Raw genomic sequence first — 15,616 nt, forward strand, 5'->3', positions numbered from 1 at the left:
GAATGCATTTGACAAAAGTCATGTGTGGGTTTCAAATTCTTTATTTTCAGTTGCATCAATCAGAACACAACAAAAGTCTTGACATTATACATGCCATACAGTCAGTAATTGCAGCAACAAATATTGAAAACAACTGTTATCAAAATGACAATTAATTAAACAGGAAAGACAGAACTTAATCAACAAATCATCTTATATTGATTACTGAATAACAGTAATACAGAAAATCAGAAATGAAAATGTCAAATGTAATGTCAAATTAGCTAAATGGATTTTTGCGCAATGTTTTTAAGATCAGCTGTCTTATGAAAAAATATGAAGACTCAAATATGTGACTTGTACTTGTACATCAATTATGATGTGTGTATGAGAGAGATAATACAATATACATCAATTAAGAATACAGAGATGTTTTCAGTGAAGACAGTGTAACATAATCTGAGATTTAAGCCAGAGTTAAAACAACACATAAAAGAAGGTTTACAAAAGATTTTGTGTACACGTTACACTGAAATGTGCATATGACATCTCAGACAGTAAAGACAAGGTAAAGGTCTTAAGCTAAGACAACTTTGGAGATGAGCGTGCTTTGGCATGGTGCCAGTTCTAGTGTCGACATGTGAGACTGCGTCAGTGCCACTCAGGAAGTGGCCTTCCCCCCGAAAAGCTAAGTGCCTCCTCAGGCTTTGTATGGCAATTGTAGTCTGGAGCTTTCTTTTACTGTGATTTAGTAGAAGGTCAATGTGTCCTTTTATTCTGAAATGGAGGTAGAATTGTTGCCACTCTCATACACTGTGCCGGTGAGCGGAAATATATAGGGGTATTTCAAAGTCATCCATGCCCTGTTGCTTTACCCCTGGAGCCAGATATATAGCTCTAAAGCAATCCTTTTCCCCAGCACCCCCAAAACTAAGACAATTTGAGTTTCCCTAATTCCATTTCGCCTCAGCCCAAGTGATAAATTAATACAGCTATCATAAATGTGGGCTCCCTTAACACAATTTCCTCCCGGTGACTTACAGCATTTTCATCTGTTTCCATAAATAATCCTTTTGTATAAATTCATGAATGTGTCATAACCTTGCAATACAATAAACTCTCTCATATTTCATGTGGAGCCCAAGATAAAAAGTCTCAAAATCCTCCTCTTAAAAGCCGAGGGGGAGAAAGGGAGTCTATTCCCTTCTGATCCAACCTTCAACGTAAAGCAATTTATTTTGCATTTACAAACACAGATGGAGAGAGCAAGTGGAAGTCCCTTATAGTGACACAGAGGAAGTTATCTTAACTGTCTGGAACCTCTGAATGGAATATAAAGCTTATCATCATTCACTTTAAAGAAGCAGAATGTGTTCTATTGCATCGTTTAAATGTCTGAAATTAAAACCCATTGTTGAATACTGAACAAGAAATGTATCAAGACAGAAAGAATCCTGTGAACCCATTTCACAAATCACCAATAAAAATCCACATCGGCACTAGAAGTCAACAACTGACTGAAGGCCCTTTCCTAACTACTACATATTTCAACTCAGACTCTTAGAAGTCTGGAACCTCCAGTAACATATCACTGTCGTCCACAATCTCCTCTGGGTTTATAGTGGCCTGCAGGGCCTTGGCTGAGTTCTTATGGGCCTCCATAAACTTCTGCAGGTACTTGGATGTGTACAGCCAGTGGTGCTTGAGTACGTCTTCCAGCTCGAAGGTCTTGGACTGCCGGGCGTTCATTTTGCGGAAGCGTCGGAAGAGCTTGTTGCCGGACTCGTTGCCCTCGCTGGCCCAGGCGCCAATGGAGCCGTCACGCTCCACGATCTCGGGCACGTGCGCCAGTGTCTTGTGCAGGTAGTTGGTGATCTTGCCGTCGTAGCGGTACCTGAAGGCAGTGGAGAGCAGCTCGGCGAAGCGCTGCGAGTTGAAGCTGTAGCGGCACAGCTGGTCTGGGCACTCACGTGCTGGCCAGGTGGAGCGCCACACGGGCTTCATCTGCAGATAGAGCCCCACGAGCTCGCGCAGCAGCTGCCGCCGCTCCTCCGAGGGCACCAGTTCGCACACCACCTCCACCGCTTCAGCCGTCATCAGGCGCCGCGCGTAGTTGCCGTTCATGCGCATCACCGGCTTGAGCTTGAGCTTCTTGCGCAGCTGCTTGTCGAGCGCCGCGCGCCACCGCCGACGTTCCTCGCGGTCGGGCGGCGGAGAGTTGCCGTGGCGGGCGTGCATCTCGCCGATCTCGTCCTGGAAGATCTTGTAGAACTCGGTGGCGTTGCCGATGTCACAGTGCAGCGCGTCCAGCGTGGGCTGCGTCTCCATGAAGGCCTTGGCCGAGACGCCCTTGACGCGGTCACGCAGCTCATCAGCCGACTCGGCGAACGGGTTGGTGCGCCACAGCTCGTAGCGCTCGAGGTTCTCCTGGTGGCTGCGCGTGATGGTGTGCAGCACCATGTTGTGCGAGGCCTCGGCGCGCGTGGAGTCGCACAGCGTGCAGATGTAGGTGGAGCCGGACGCCTCCAGCCCCTCCATCTCACGCACCATCTTTTCGTCATAGCCCGTGCCCCGAAAGTGGAAACGGAACGAGCGCGGCAGGCCGCCCAGCGACAGGATGAGGCGGCTCTCCTTCATGGCGTCCCGCTCAGCCACCACGGGGCCCAGGATGGCCGTGAGCGTCTCGTGGTCCGACTCGTCCACGAACATCAGGCACAGCGGCTTGCAGGAGAGCTCCGAGTTGGGCTTCATCTCGTGGAAGATGATCACCGGGGAGCTGGCTGGCTCATCGTCCTCGGGCTCCACCTGCGCCGACACCGACATGATGGTGAAGGAGAAGCGCACGGCCTTCTCGGGCAGCGCCGGCCCGCCGCCGTGCTTCTCGCTCACGTCGCCCATGCCGTCGCACGACTCCTTGATGGTGACGTTGAAGCCCGTCACTGAGCTGTCGTCCAGGCCCTGCTCCCTCAGGCCCTCCATCAGGTCCTCCTCCAGGTCCTTGAGCGCCGACACCAATGCCACGTCGTAGCGGAAGCGCCGGGCGATGGTGTCCGCAGGCACGTCCTCCACCGAGCTCATCCAGCCCGAGAGCCCGTCCAGGATGCCCACGTCCCAGCTACTAGACACGGCCTTCAGAGCTGGCTGCCACTCGAAGGGGTGGAAGCCCGGCAGCAGCTCCTTCTCAGCGGCGCGCAGGGTATGCAGCGGCTGGAAGATTTGGCGCCCACTGGTGGCCTTGACGGTGCGGTACATCTTGTGGTACTGGCTGCAGCTGAGGAAGGTGTTGACCCTGATGGCAAGGCACACAGCAGGATGCAAACCATACCCCCTGCCTGTGTCAGTAAACAGAGACAGAGAAACAGGGAGCATGCTGGGTGAGAATGCAAGGCATGAGGGATGAAAAACATTACAGTTTGTATGTGTGTTTGTGTGTGTGATTTTTATGCATACATGTATGTGAATGTATGTGAGTGTGTGTGTGTGTGTGTGTGTGTGTGTGTTTGTGCGTGTGTGCGTGTGTGTGTGTGTGTGTGTTGTGCGTGTGTGTGTGTGTGTGTGTGTGTGTGTGAGTGTGACTGTGTGTGTGAGTGTGTAGTTTTGTGTGTCAGTGTGTCTGTGTGAGTGTTTCTGGGCGTTTGTGTATATTTTGTGACTGTATATGTGTATGTGCCTTTTCAATTCATGCATATACACACTGCATATCTGTGCAAATTATTCAATGTTGTGGTGATAGCAGTGGCTCAGAGAGTGTCCTTTACACAGAGCTACATTTGTAATGATCATTACTGCTATAATAGGACGAGGGGTGAATCGGCGAAGCTGACAGAACTGATCTATTGGTTGATGATGAAAACAGACGCCAGCTGGGCCCGATTCCCCAGGGTGCTGGATTCTGCAGCCTGTGTCATTTACAGAAACAAGAGCAGGCGCTGTTGTTTTCAGCCTAACAGGCTCTTGACAAGAACTGTTATTGTGAGTCAGAGTGACATGGAGGAAGAGAGATGGTGACAGCCCTGTTTAAAGTTTATGGTCATCTCACCACCATAAAAAAAAGCACACATACAACTCCACCATCTCATTTTTATGTAGCATATGCTATGAAGGTTCACAAATTATTTCATAAAAAAGTAATGGTCACAAGTAAATTATGTATGAATGTTTGTGGAGTCCATCTGCATTATTGAATTCTTCAGACAAAAAATATGGCAACAAGTTAGAAATGAAACTTTAAATGAATGATGCTATTCCACATGGGGACAACATTTACATGTGACCTTGCCAAAAGGTTTTTTCTAACTCTGTCACCAATTTAGTGGACACTAATACATCTTCTGTCTGCTGCTTTATAAATAATTTAATAGGTTAGTCTAATTTGTTTGTTTTACTCCCCATCCAGTTCACTCTCCCAAAGCGCCATGAGACATGTGTAAAGCGCCATGGGACATGTGTAATGTTTTGGCACTCTATAAGTGAAATGAAATTTAAATTTACCCTTTACATAGTAATGTGCCCAGACCTGACTGTGGGCAATCTCTGCTGCTAGTCTCAAAAGTGTCTCACAGGTTTTAGAGTACAGAGGGTTAGCAGCAGGACAGCTGTACTGAGGCCAGTGGGGTGGTACTTTACCTTGCATCATGGCCTCCAGCTCATCCGCCTGTTTGTGCTCGTTCCCTGCCCTCAGAGCCAGCAGGAAGAGTGTCAGACAGACAGACTTGGTGTCCCCTCCTTCCTCCTTGTCGGCGAACGCCCGCACCTGGTTCTTCAGCTCCTTGAGCCGGTGCTTCTGCGCACGCCTGGTGAGGGACAGCAGGTGCTGGCGTGGGCGCCCGCCCTTGTTGACCGGCAGGTATCCGTCCAGATCCCTGTCCACATCCGGGCCCAGCAGGTCGTCTTCGTCCGGCTGCCTCTGATGGAGGTGGCCTTGGCAGTGGGCCCTGAAGGAGTCCATCCTGACCAGCTCGCCACAGCCCTCCCTGGGGCACAGCAGAGGCAGGGACTGCAGCACCACCAGGAAGGCCTTGGGCGGGCCCTTCAGCTCTGTGGGCTCCGGGCAGGGCAGCTCGCAGGCTGGGCACTGGGCGCCCAGCGCCCGGCTGTACTTGAGGATGCAGCCACGGCAGAAGAGGTGTCGGCAGGGGGACTGGACGGGGTCGCTCAGCAGGTGGTCGCACACCTGGCAGGTGACGGCGCGGAGGAAGTCGGCGGGCAGGTCGTCGGGCAGCAGCTTGGAGCTCAGGTGGTCTCTCTGGCAGAGGGTGATGTTCTTCACCCACAGGGCCCTCTGTGTGTCCGGCTTCACCCTGCTGCTCCTGCTCACAGGCCCATGTGGTGGCTGCTGCTGCTGCTGCTGCTGCTGGTCCACTAAGGCTCTCAGCACCCTCTTGCCCCCGACGCCAGCAGCGACACTCTGGGCTTCCCGCTTCACCCTTTTGGCCAGAGCCGGGGCTCTTCGGAGGGCTTTGGCACGCTTGCGCCCCTTGCGCTGAAAGGCCGAGGGCTTCTTGGGGAAGCAGAGCGGACAGCCGGAGGTGTGCGGCCGCCATTCGGGCACCCGGGTCGGGCCGAAGGAACAGAAGCCACCCCCCCTCATGGCGGCCATCCAGCAGCGGTGGCAGAATGCCTGCGGGTGCACCGTCTCCATGTCCGCCGCCACGTCCACCTTGAACACCTTCAGGATGACCTCCGGCCAGCCCTGGGCCTTGCAGCCCATCTTGCGCAGGGAGAGCCGACTGGATTCGTCCAGCGTGTCTTGGACATCGTGCTCGGGCCCCTTGGCTTTGCGCAGTGACATCCCACAGAGGCGGCACAAACTCCTAGAGACAGGGAGAGATTGATCAAGCCACTTTAGTGTCTCACAGGCTGTCAACTCTGATAGAGCCAGAGACGGACTGACATGGTTCATATTTAATAGACTAGAGGGGGGGGGGGGTGAGAGTGAGAGATGTGCTTACTTGAGGCAGCCCATGTGAGTGTCCATCTCCTGCAGCTTCTGGTCCACGCGCTGGCTGGCGGCCTCCACGTTCTCCTTGCTCTTGCCCCCGAGGCAGAGCTTCATCAGGCTGCCTGGATGCCCCAGATCCTCATCCCCCTGGGACTTTGGGGGAACCGCCACGTTCGGAGGGGGCTCGCTGGGCAGGGGCGCCTTCTCCATGGACCTGACCCGGAACAACTTGAACTTCCAGTCCGAAAACTTGGAGTATGTGTGCTGCACCTCGTCCGGCATTGCATACCTGGGGATATTCGTCCGCGACTCCATGACATCAGCCAGGCGTCAAGTACTGCAGCAGCAGAGTAGAAAAAGAGCAAGGTGGAAAAGATCAAGCTTTGCAATTCACAAGACGATGAAAGACTGTGATGTGTTAGCAGCAAAAAAAAAATCTAAAGCCTTCAATTCCACAAAGCATTTCAATAGCATTTTACTGGCGCACCCATGACACAATCGCATAGATTAGTCTAAGTCCTCTGGAATGCCTCATGGAGTGGCCCTGAAAATCCCCACTCAGAAGTGAGAAGCTCGTGCTGAACCCACAGGTCAGCATTATGCCTTAAGTGGCATTTAAGTCCTCTGTAAAATGCATGAGACAGGCATTCGAGAATCGATCCATGGCTAAAAACTTCATCTCATCTCTCTCCCTCAGCTCTCCTTTTCCTGGACTCAGACTTACTCTTCCCCTCTCTCTCTCTCTCTCTCTCTCTCTCTCTCTCTCTCTCTCTCTCAGTGACTTTTTTTTTCATGGACACTGCATATTTGCAAAGTAGGCCCTTCTCTCCCTTTGGGCCTGTCAATCACCTATATGAGTCATTTTCTCTGTCAGCGCTGGTCCAAGTTCGAGAAGTTTAGCACTGACATTTAAAAGTGCAAGAAAAAGAACACAAACATGAAACTCGATTTATAAGTATTGATTGAGCGGGATGGAAAGGTGCCCAACCCCCCCCCCCCCCCCCCCCCTCCCCTTTATGTAAAATCCATGGCAAAGGTTTTTAAAAATGAGCCAATTAGAGATAGTGCATGGTAAATGCAATGTCCAATAAGACAGAAGCTGCTGCTGCTGCTGTTAAAATCATGAAACTGTTGAAATGTTGAGTGCTAATCTTTTCTGCATCAGTCAATACCAGCAAGGTGGTTAAAAAAATACTCCATGATGGAAAAGTAGGAATGTGACCTACAGTACAACTCAAAGTTTTGTGTATGGCACCTGTTGTCATGCATTCCACATCCTTAAACAGTGACTATGTCACCATCCATTTTATAAATGTAAGGAAGTCTGTTGTTACACATATGCAGAGCAGTATTGCTAAACATGAACAAACAGCATCAAGAAAATCACTAAGAAAACATCCCATGCTTACCATGGAGGGTCCATGTAGGAAACATGGTGGCATCCTCCTACTCTCCTCAGTGCCTTTGTCTGCAGCTTTGTAACTAGCTTTCCACAGTGTTTATCAGTTCACTCAGCCGTTATTTTCACTCCATCTTTTTATCCATCCTGTCTCTCTCTCTCTCTCTCTACCTATCAATCTCTCTATCAACCTCTCTTTCTCTCTATCTCTCTATTTTTCAGTCTTTATAGCAGGGTCTCTCACTCTCTCCTCTGCATACCAGAGTATGTTTGCCACTCCGAGTCATTGAGTCACTGAGTGTGTCAGTCTGTCAGTCAGCCAGTCAGCTGGGCTCACCTTGTTTTTTTTTTTCGGTCTCAGCTGGCTTTGAATCCCCAGGGGGCTTGTCCGCATGGGGGCCCAGGGGCATTTAAACCCAGTGAGTGAGGGAAAGAGGCAGGCGAGGAGGGAGGGAGTCTGAGTACTTCTCTGCTCCTGTGTTTCTCGTTGCTTGGATCCTGGCTTGGCTTCTCCTCAAAGGACTGTGTTGCTCCATGGGAGGGAGACAGCCATATTTATACCCCAGTGTGTGTGTGGGGGGGGGGGGGGTGGGGGGGGTGCCTCAACAGACAAGCCCTTGCACCTGAGAGCTAGATGAGAAGGATGATAAAGCACCCCCCCTCCAATACCACTACTACCACCACACACACACACACACACACACACACACACACACACACACACACACACACACACATTAACTTTACATTAACTGACACTCACAACACACTCACTGACTCTTTCAGACTAAAATAAAACACACAGACACAGAGTGCATCTTTAAACACACACAGAGTGCATACTCTTCACCTACACTTTAACATATTGATTCTTCTTACACTCCATCCACCCCTGTGTGCTCACATTATGCATACACACACACATACACACACCAACACACACACACACACACACACACACACACACACACACACACACACACACACACACACACACACACACACACACACACACTAACATCAGTTCACAAACACAAATACCTTAATGTACACCAGCTGGAGTCTACCCACCCTCCCCATCCCCAGAACGTTCTCCATAGCCAGGTGCTGCAAAGCATGGAGATGCAACTCCAACTCCCCACCACCCAGATACCAAACAAACCAAACAAGTCTGTTTACACACATAGAGAGAGATAAGTACTTACAAAAGCCCCCTTACTTTTGAAGAGCTTTTTGACCAGCTGTATTTGACCAATAACAACTGCTTCTATTTATAAAATGCTTTAGAGCTGCTACGCATCCAAACAGACTTGGGCATCTCTCAGTGTGAGAAATGCATTCCCACCACAGATACACATACACACTTTTACACATTTTACAGTTAGTTTCACAAAAACAGGACAGTGTGTGATAGTGACTCTAGCTATTCATCAATTCAACAAACTCCCAACTTAATTTTTAAACCTAATCTTTAGTAGAGCCTCTTTTGTACTCTCAGCAACGCATCAGGACATCACAAGTGCATTGTCTATGATGACTAATGAAAAGTTAAATGGCTTTAACTTGTAGAGTCAAGTTCAGGTAACATTGTTCTTCAGCTAGTACACTAAGTACATTGTGTCCCAAATCTGCTCTTGCAGTATAGTCTGGCCCACTGGAGCAGCAGCACTTGATGGTAATGAGCAGGGGTTAAAGTGTGTGTGTGTGTGTGTGTGTGGGGGGGGGGGGGGGGGCTCAGTTCCGCCACCTCAGATAAATTAATAATAAATATATTCTTTCATATAGCGCAATGATATTGTTAAAATAAATGGTTTTTGTCCATAAAGCTAGCAATTTTTGTCCATAAAGTATTGCTACACCACAATACTCAATATGTTGTCCAACAGTGAGTCATTTTTCCCCGTTGCATCAACACTGAATTTTAGGGTTCCCCCACCTGCCAAATATCACTTTAACCACTGGTAACGAGTGACAGCTGTTACAGTAAAGGTGACATGAAAATGAACTAAGAACGAATCGAGACACAAGTGAATAAAACTCCATTTTGATTGACAGCCCTCCCCGAGACATCAACACATATGGAGCACTGTTGATTATTATTGACACTAAGCCTTGGCTCTGACAGGGTGGGGGAAATTGAATTCATAGGGTACGGGCTTTGTATTTGCTTTTCTTGGAATTGTCTTCTCATTGTGACTCTGGATGTGTGTTAATTAGAGTGTATTATTTGATATCGTGTTTCCGCAGATAGTCAGCATATTTGCAGAAGATCGCTGGGTTTGGATTCATCCCCGGGATTAATCTCATCGCCTCGCAACGGGGCCTCTAGCTGCTGCCGCTGGATTTGTCAGCCAAGTCATTAGACACACAGTCAGAGGCTGCACCCCCCCACCCACCCACACCCACCCCCCACCCCCCCTGAAAACACCCACAGACCGCGTCCCCGCATCTAGGATTAGTAGAAGCCTAAGATTTTTACAAACGCCTTCCTTGTGTTCATTGTTGTTGTTGTTGACTGTTGTTGTTGTCTGATTTGTTTTTTTGTTTTTTTTGGGGGGGGGGGGGGGTCAGGTCAGAGATCAAATGTCTCTGTAATGTTCAATGCTAATAATAATAATAATGAATAGTTAAAGTTACCAATATCATAATGAGAGAAAATTAAAAGGGGAAGAAGTTTGAGGTCTGTTTGTTGAGGTGTTTTGGATGTGTAGGAGGGGGCGAGCTTCAAATGGACAGAAAGCAGGATGTCAAGTTAGCCACGCAGTCGGGCTCACAGTTTTCTCTCTTTCATTTTCTTTTAGTCTTTCTTTTTCAACTCTTCTCTTCGTTTGTTCACAATATTTTTGTGGAGACCTGTGTTTGCTAAAGGCGAACAAACACTTGTTGCATCAGCAGAGGGGCAGCCGAGTGTGTGTGTGTACAGTATGTGTGTGTGCATGTCTGCGTACGTACATCTGTGCGTGTCTGTCTGCCTGTCTGCCTGTCTGTGTGTGTGTGATAGTGTGGTTGCCTCTATATAATTCATGTTGTCTCCGTGAACACAATTTAGATTATTTATAAACTACGGACTGTCGAGAGGGGAGGCTCACTGTTAATGTCTGCAGTTTGTTTGGGACAATTGTCTTGAACAGTACTAGGGTGGAGATGGCCTTGCTTGTGTCCATATACTTTAGTGCAGAAAAAGGCATCATAATTAGATTGATATTTGACTCCGGTCTGCATCAGGATCCCCCTTTCTGTAGTAGTCAGTCATTCCTTGCCCTTAAGACTTAAGACTTACTTTTACACACACATTTTACACACACACACACACACACACACACACACACACACACACACACACACACACACACACACACACACACAGACATACACATACACACACACACACACACACACATACACAGTATGTATATGCATAAGGATAGACATATGCATACACACATACACAGACACATTCACACAAACATACTCACATACATACTACTAGTGCACCCACATACCTGTACTACATTAAAAAAAAAAAAAACATGTTCACGTCACAGCCATCTCTGAACTGCCTAGCACACACACATCTTGTCCACAACCTGTCCACACACATCTTCAGAGATCTTGATGGGATGTTATACCTACTGCTGGGCTGGAATTGGAGGCACCCTTTCTATGTTTGTTTCTTCCCATTCTGGAGTGTTAGTGCTAGAGATAGGCTGCAGGCCAAGCTGCAGACGCTTATTGCAGGGTGGCTCTCTCTCTCTCTCTCTCTCTCTCTCTCTCTCTCTCTCTCTCTCTCTCTCTCTCTCTCTCTCTCTCTCTCTCTCTGTGCATGCAAGATGTGTTTCGTGTTCATCCTCCAGTGTGTGTTTTGTTTCCTATTTGTCAAATGAAACCCCAAACAAGCTGTGAAGTATTTACTGCTGGGTTGGGCATTGAGGGCAACTCTTCCCACATTTTGGACAGTGTTAGAAGTAGGCTCTGGCACACACGTTGGGCGAGCTGCAGATGTCTCCTGACAAACAAGGCCAGACCCCGGGAGACCCGCGTCTCTTTGCGCCTGCTGGTCAACTTGTTATTGATAAACGGGGTGGCAGTTTGATTAATGGGGGGGGGCATGGCATGTGCATATGGCCACCTGGCTTCTGTCTGTAGGTTTGTTTCCTGACTAAATGAGGAGGTTTGAGGGACAACTGAACAAGGGGACATTTTCAGCTCAGAGCCGCTGAGCTGGTGTGTGCTTTTATCAGTCCAGGAAGAGAGTTTTAGTGCTACACACTGTTGCAGAAACATAAAGTCATCCAAGTGGAATCAAGCAGCGTTGGGAGCATTGGGACCTACTGTATGGTTAGAGAAGATTAACCACAGAAAATCAAGATCATATACAAATACACATACCGCTCAGTTTAGTAGTTTACGTAAGGTAGGCCTACAGAGATCAGCATGTGAAGTACAAACATCTGCTGCCCTCCCCCCAACACACCCACAGTATAATAATAATAGTAATAATAATGATAGTAATAATAATAATAATAATAAGTAAAAATGAGAATTCAGAAGATGGTAAGGAGATAGATACAACAACACATATAATACAACTTATGCAGTGAAAATAGGAAGACTCTGTAAATAGCAGCAGTAGAATGTAAAATAATGTGAAGAAATAGGCTACAACATAAAAGTGAGTTAACTAAAAGCTCTCATATACAGTTATGTTTTCAGGTCTTTTTTACTACTATTAAGACTTTAACAGAATGGGCACTAGTCAGGTGATGAAATAGAAAAATCAATTTGAGTGGTCATGCACAATATACATCCTGTTCCATTAGATCCGGTCAGATTGAACTTTTTGTCATTGTGCAGAAAGCAGGTGCAAAGGCAATGAAGGAAAGAATCGCTCTGTGAAGGACAACAGAACATCTACCAGTACCAACAGCACAGCAGCCATGACAGATCTTGGGACTGCACCGGTCCTTCTTTCCCAGTCGTCAATGAGAAGTGACAGCGTGTCCTGTTCTAGAAGGAATGTAACATCAGGTCTTGTGTATTATTAAACACATGTGGCGAGATGAGATAAAAAATAAGAGGCGGTGATGAAAATCTTTCGTCCAGTCAGTCAGGAAGGGATATAGAAAAATCAATCTGACCGGCTCCCCTAGACTGCCCAGCACAACATGCATGCTATTACTATTATATTATTATATGTCTGCTGGCATCGGCGGTCCTAAATGAAGACATTGACATTGGGGCCTGTCAGGCAGTGCACAAGGGAGCTTACGAGGTCCCTTTGAGGCCAGCACCTTTTTCCTTGCTTCTGGTCATCAATGAGAAGTGACAGCATGTCCTGTTCATAAATCTTGCACCTGTCAAAGGGGGGGGGCTGGGGAGAGGTCCGCTCCCGGTCTCTCCTACTGCCTGCGCCGCTGGCCTTCAGCCGACCCGACTCGCGGGAAACCCGTGCAGCACCGCGGGCTTGTTTGGCATTTATGTGCCCGTGCCACTGCTTATCTGAGATGAAATGCAGCCACTGAGGATATCATCCCACTAAAGGTTTAAGAGGGCCATATCACTGCAGATATGAGTGTAATACACAAACCCTTTTGGTCTGAATTATGCACCCCTCCCTCGTCTCCATGTGGTTAAATCAGCTTGGCTTCCGATCATTCTCCTGCTCTCTCTCTCTCTCCCTCTCTAAACCTGTTTCTCTATCCCTCCTTCACCCCCTTCTCCTCTCCCCCACCTGCCTTGCTATTTCCCCTCTGTTTAGTTTATTTTGTGAATTAATATTTTAAACTGTTTCCCCAAGCGAGAACCCATTTGTCAAAGGTAGCAGCCATTCTCTTTCTCTTTTTCCCTCTCTTTCCTCACTGTCTCCTTCTTTATCCACCTTTATTTTTTTAGTTGTTTCCCACTTACTCTTTTTATTCCTTTGCCTCTTTCTGCCTGTCTTCTCTCTCTCTCTCCTTTCTCTCTGTCTGCCACATTCCATTTCTTTTCTTTCTCTCTCTCTGTCTCTGTTTCTCCCTTTCTCTCTGTCTGCCTCCCTCCCTCCCTCTCTCCCCTTGTCTCTCTCCTCCACCCTCTCTCTGTCTGATATAGTCTGGACTTCTCATGTGGGTTGGGCAGGGCTGGTTGTCATGGCCCTGCTTGACCCAGCTGTGCCCGTGGCAGACAGTGGTGACAGATGGAGCTCCAGAAGGAGCAGAGGGAGACTCTCCACCACCACCACCACCACCACCACCACCACCACTTCTCTCAGACTCTCTCTCTTTCCCTCATTCTCCATCCACCTCTATGTCTTTCCCACTAACTCTCCCTCTCCCCACATCTCCCTCTTTCTCTCTCACTTCTCCTCATCCTCTCTCTCTCCCTCCCTCTCTCTCTCTCTCTCTCTCCCTCCCTCTCTCTCTCTCTCTCTCTCTCTGCCTCTGTGCCTTTCCCCTGACTCATTACTCTGGCTGCAGCGCCCCCTAATAATCATTAATGTGATTATCAGAATGCAGCTTAGCTCATTAGTCTCCCTCTCTGCCCCTGTCTCCACACATTTCTCATCTCCTCTCCCTCAGCGCTCGCTCTCTCTGCTCCCCTTTCTGTCGCTTATTCTCTGTGCTTCTCTCTCTCTCTCTCTCTCTCTTTTCCTCCTCTCTCCTCCTCTCCAGCATTGTTCTATCTCTGTATTTCTTACTTTGTTCCTCTTTCTGTCCCTCTATCGTTTTCTCCCTTCTCTCTTTCTCCTCCTCTTACTTGCGACTCTCTCTCTCTCACACTCTCTCTCTCACTTTTACCTCTCTCACTCACTCTCTCTCTCTCTCTCTTTTACCTCTCACTCACTCTCTCTCTCTCTCTCTTTTACCTCTCTCTCTCACTCTCTCTCTCTCTCTGTCTCTCTCTCTTTGTCGTCTAGTGGTCGACACATCTGACAGAGAGGTACAAGAGCGGCGGCAGCAGCTCGGCAGGAGAGTGAGCCCTGACGTGACGTGTTTGTCTGGGGTGGCTTCACTGGGGTGGCTCCACGTTCAGAGCCGTGTCTGGTTCCACGCTGCCTGTGGCAGACGGGTCTGCAGAGAGAACAGAGCGCGGCAGAACGTTGCTCCAGCTCGTATTTGGGATCTCTCAGAGCAGCTAACCTGCACTGGGTCAGGGCTTTCGTTTAAAAAATGTGTGTGTGTCTGTGTGTCGTTTCTGTTTTGTTGTTTGGGGGATTTGAGAAAGTGTGCCACTTGCTTAGCCCAGTCTGTGTGTAGAGGTGCCAGAACGTCAGCAGGAACTGAAAATGGCTTCTCAAAAAACATAAACTCCAAAAAGAAGGGGAATGCTCTTGAGAACAAAAAAAAGAACATTTTGTGTGTGTGTGTGTGTGTGTGTGTGTGTGTGTGTGTGTGTGTGTGTGTGGGTGTGTGTGTGTTTAACGAGACAACAGAGTGAGACCCTCACCAGATGGGCCTCATCTCCTGGAAGTAAACCCAGCGAAATGAGAGCAGCCAGGCAGATTCGACGGGATGAGGAGGAGCCGAGGTGGTGAAGGGAGCGATGTCTTTAATCAAAATAACAATGCTTTTTAATTCAGCTTTAATTAAATCAGGTTCCCCCTCAGCTCAGTTCCAGCTTGACGGTGCCTGGAGACTCCTGGCCTCACAACATTCACTCTTCGTTTTCTTTTCTTTCTTTTTGTTGTTGTTGTTGGAGGTAGAGAGTGTGTTTAATCATCTATCTTTTAGTATCAGCATCTTTTTTTTCTCTTAGTGTGTTTTCACAAACTGCTGTTAGTTTACCCAGACATCTCACTGACAGCAAGCTAGCAGGAGTGTGTGTGTGTGTGTGTGTGTGTGTGTGTGTGTGTGTGTGTGTGTGTGTGTGTGTGTGTGTTGTACCTGGACATGAGCAGATGCAGAGCTGCAGCAGACTCTCCATCTCAGGACCCCGAGCCAGAGTGAGCCGGCAGGGAGACAAGAGAGCCGTGTCTTGGATGGACGTAAATAAGTTTTCAAACTGTCTCGAAATGACTCGGTTGGTTGTACTTGGTTTTCGGCACTGAGATATGGACGGAACTTTCCGGGCTATCTTTTCAGCGTGGCCACATTGTCTGTCTTTCTTTCTTTTTTTTTATCTCTCGCCAAGTCAGTGTAAGGCATTGATCCCCATTCTTTTCCTCTGACTGCAGAAAATGAACTCGCTTGTCTGAGTTTGAAAAGAGCAGCGGCGTTGTCTATCACCCCAGACCACAGTTGCCCCCAAACCCCCACCCCACCCCACCCCCACCCTCCATCCCTTCCACCGCGCTTGACGAGGTGATGCAGACGAACGAC

General features: G+C 48.4%; 1 protein-coding gene across 1 annotated transcript; it reads right to left on the minus strand.

The window, feature by feature from the left end:
- Nucleotides 1-70: 70 nt before the first annotated feature.
- rag1 (recombination activating 1) lies at nucleotides 71-7,825 on the minus strand. Its single transcript, XM_076270502.1, has 4 exons — nucleotides 7,657-7,825; nucleotides 5,931-6,257; nucleotides 4,606-5,792; nucleotides 71-3,311 (listed from the first exon to the last, which is right to left on the minus strand). The coding sequence occupies exons 2-4, from the start codon at nucleotides 6,233-6,235 to the stop codon at nucleotides 1,540-1,542; spliced, it is 3,264 nt and encodes a 1,087-aa protein (XP_076126617.1). The 5' UTR covers nucleotides 6,236-6,257; nucleotides 7,657-7,825; the 3' UTR covers nucleotides 71-1,539.
- Between the last annotated feature and the right edge of the window lie 7,791 nt (nucleotides 7,826-15,616).

This window comes from Alosa pseudoharengus, unplaced genomic scaffold (assembly GCF_046254945.1).
Source record: "Alosa pseudoharengus isolate Yale_2024_CS ecotype anadromous, Long Island Sound unplaced genomic scaffold, YU_APseudo_1.1 YU_APseudo_1.1_scf_10, whole genome shotgun sequence".
Lineage (NCBI taxonomy): Eukaryota > Metazoa > Chordata > Actinopteri > Clupeiformes > Clupeidae > Alosa > Alosa pseudoharengus.

Bases quoted from the DNA above. Each gene is read 5' to 3' on its own strand.
- rag1 (XM_076270502.1), bottom strand. From the start codon at position 6,235: ATGGAGTCGCGGACGAATATCCCCAGGTATGCAATGCCGGACGAGGTG. The intron at 5,793-5,930 runs GTAAGCACATCT...CCCTGTCTCTAG, and splicing joins ACTCACATGGGCTGCCTCAA to GAGTTTGTGCCGCCTCTGTG. The intron at 3,312-4,605 runs GTAAAGTACCAC...TTACTGACACAG, and splicing joins GCTGGAGGCCATGATGCAAG to GCAGGGGGTATGGTTTGCAT.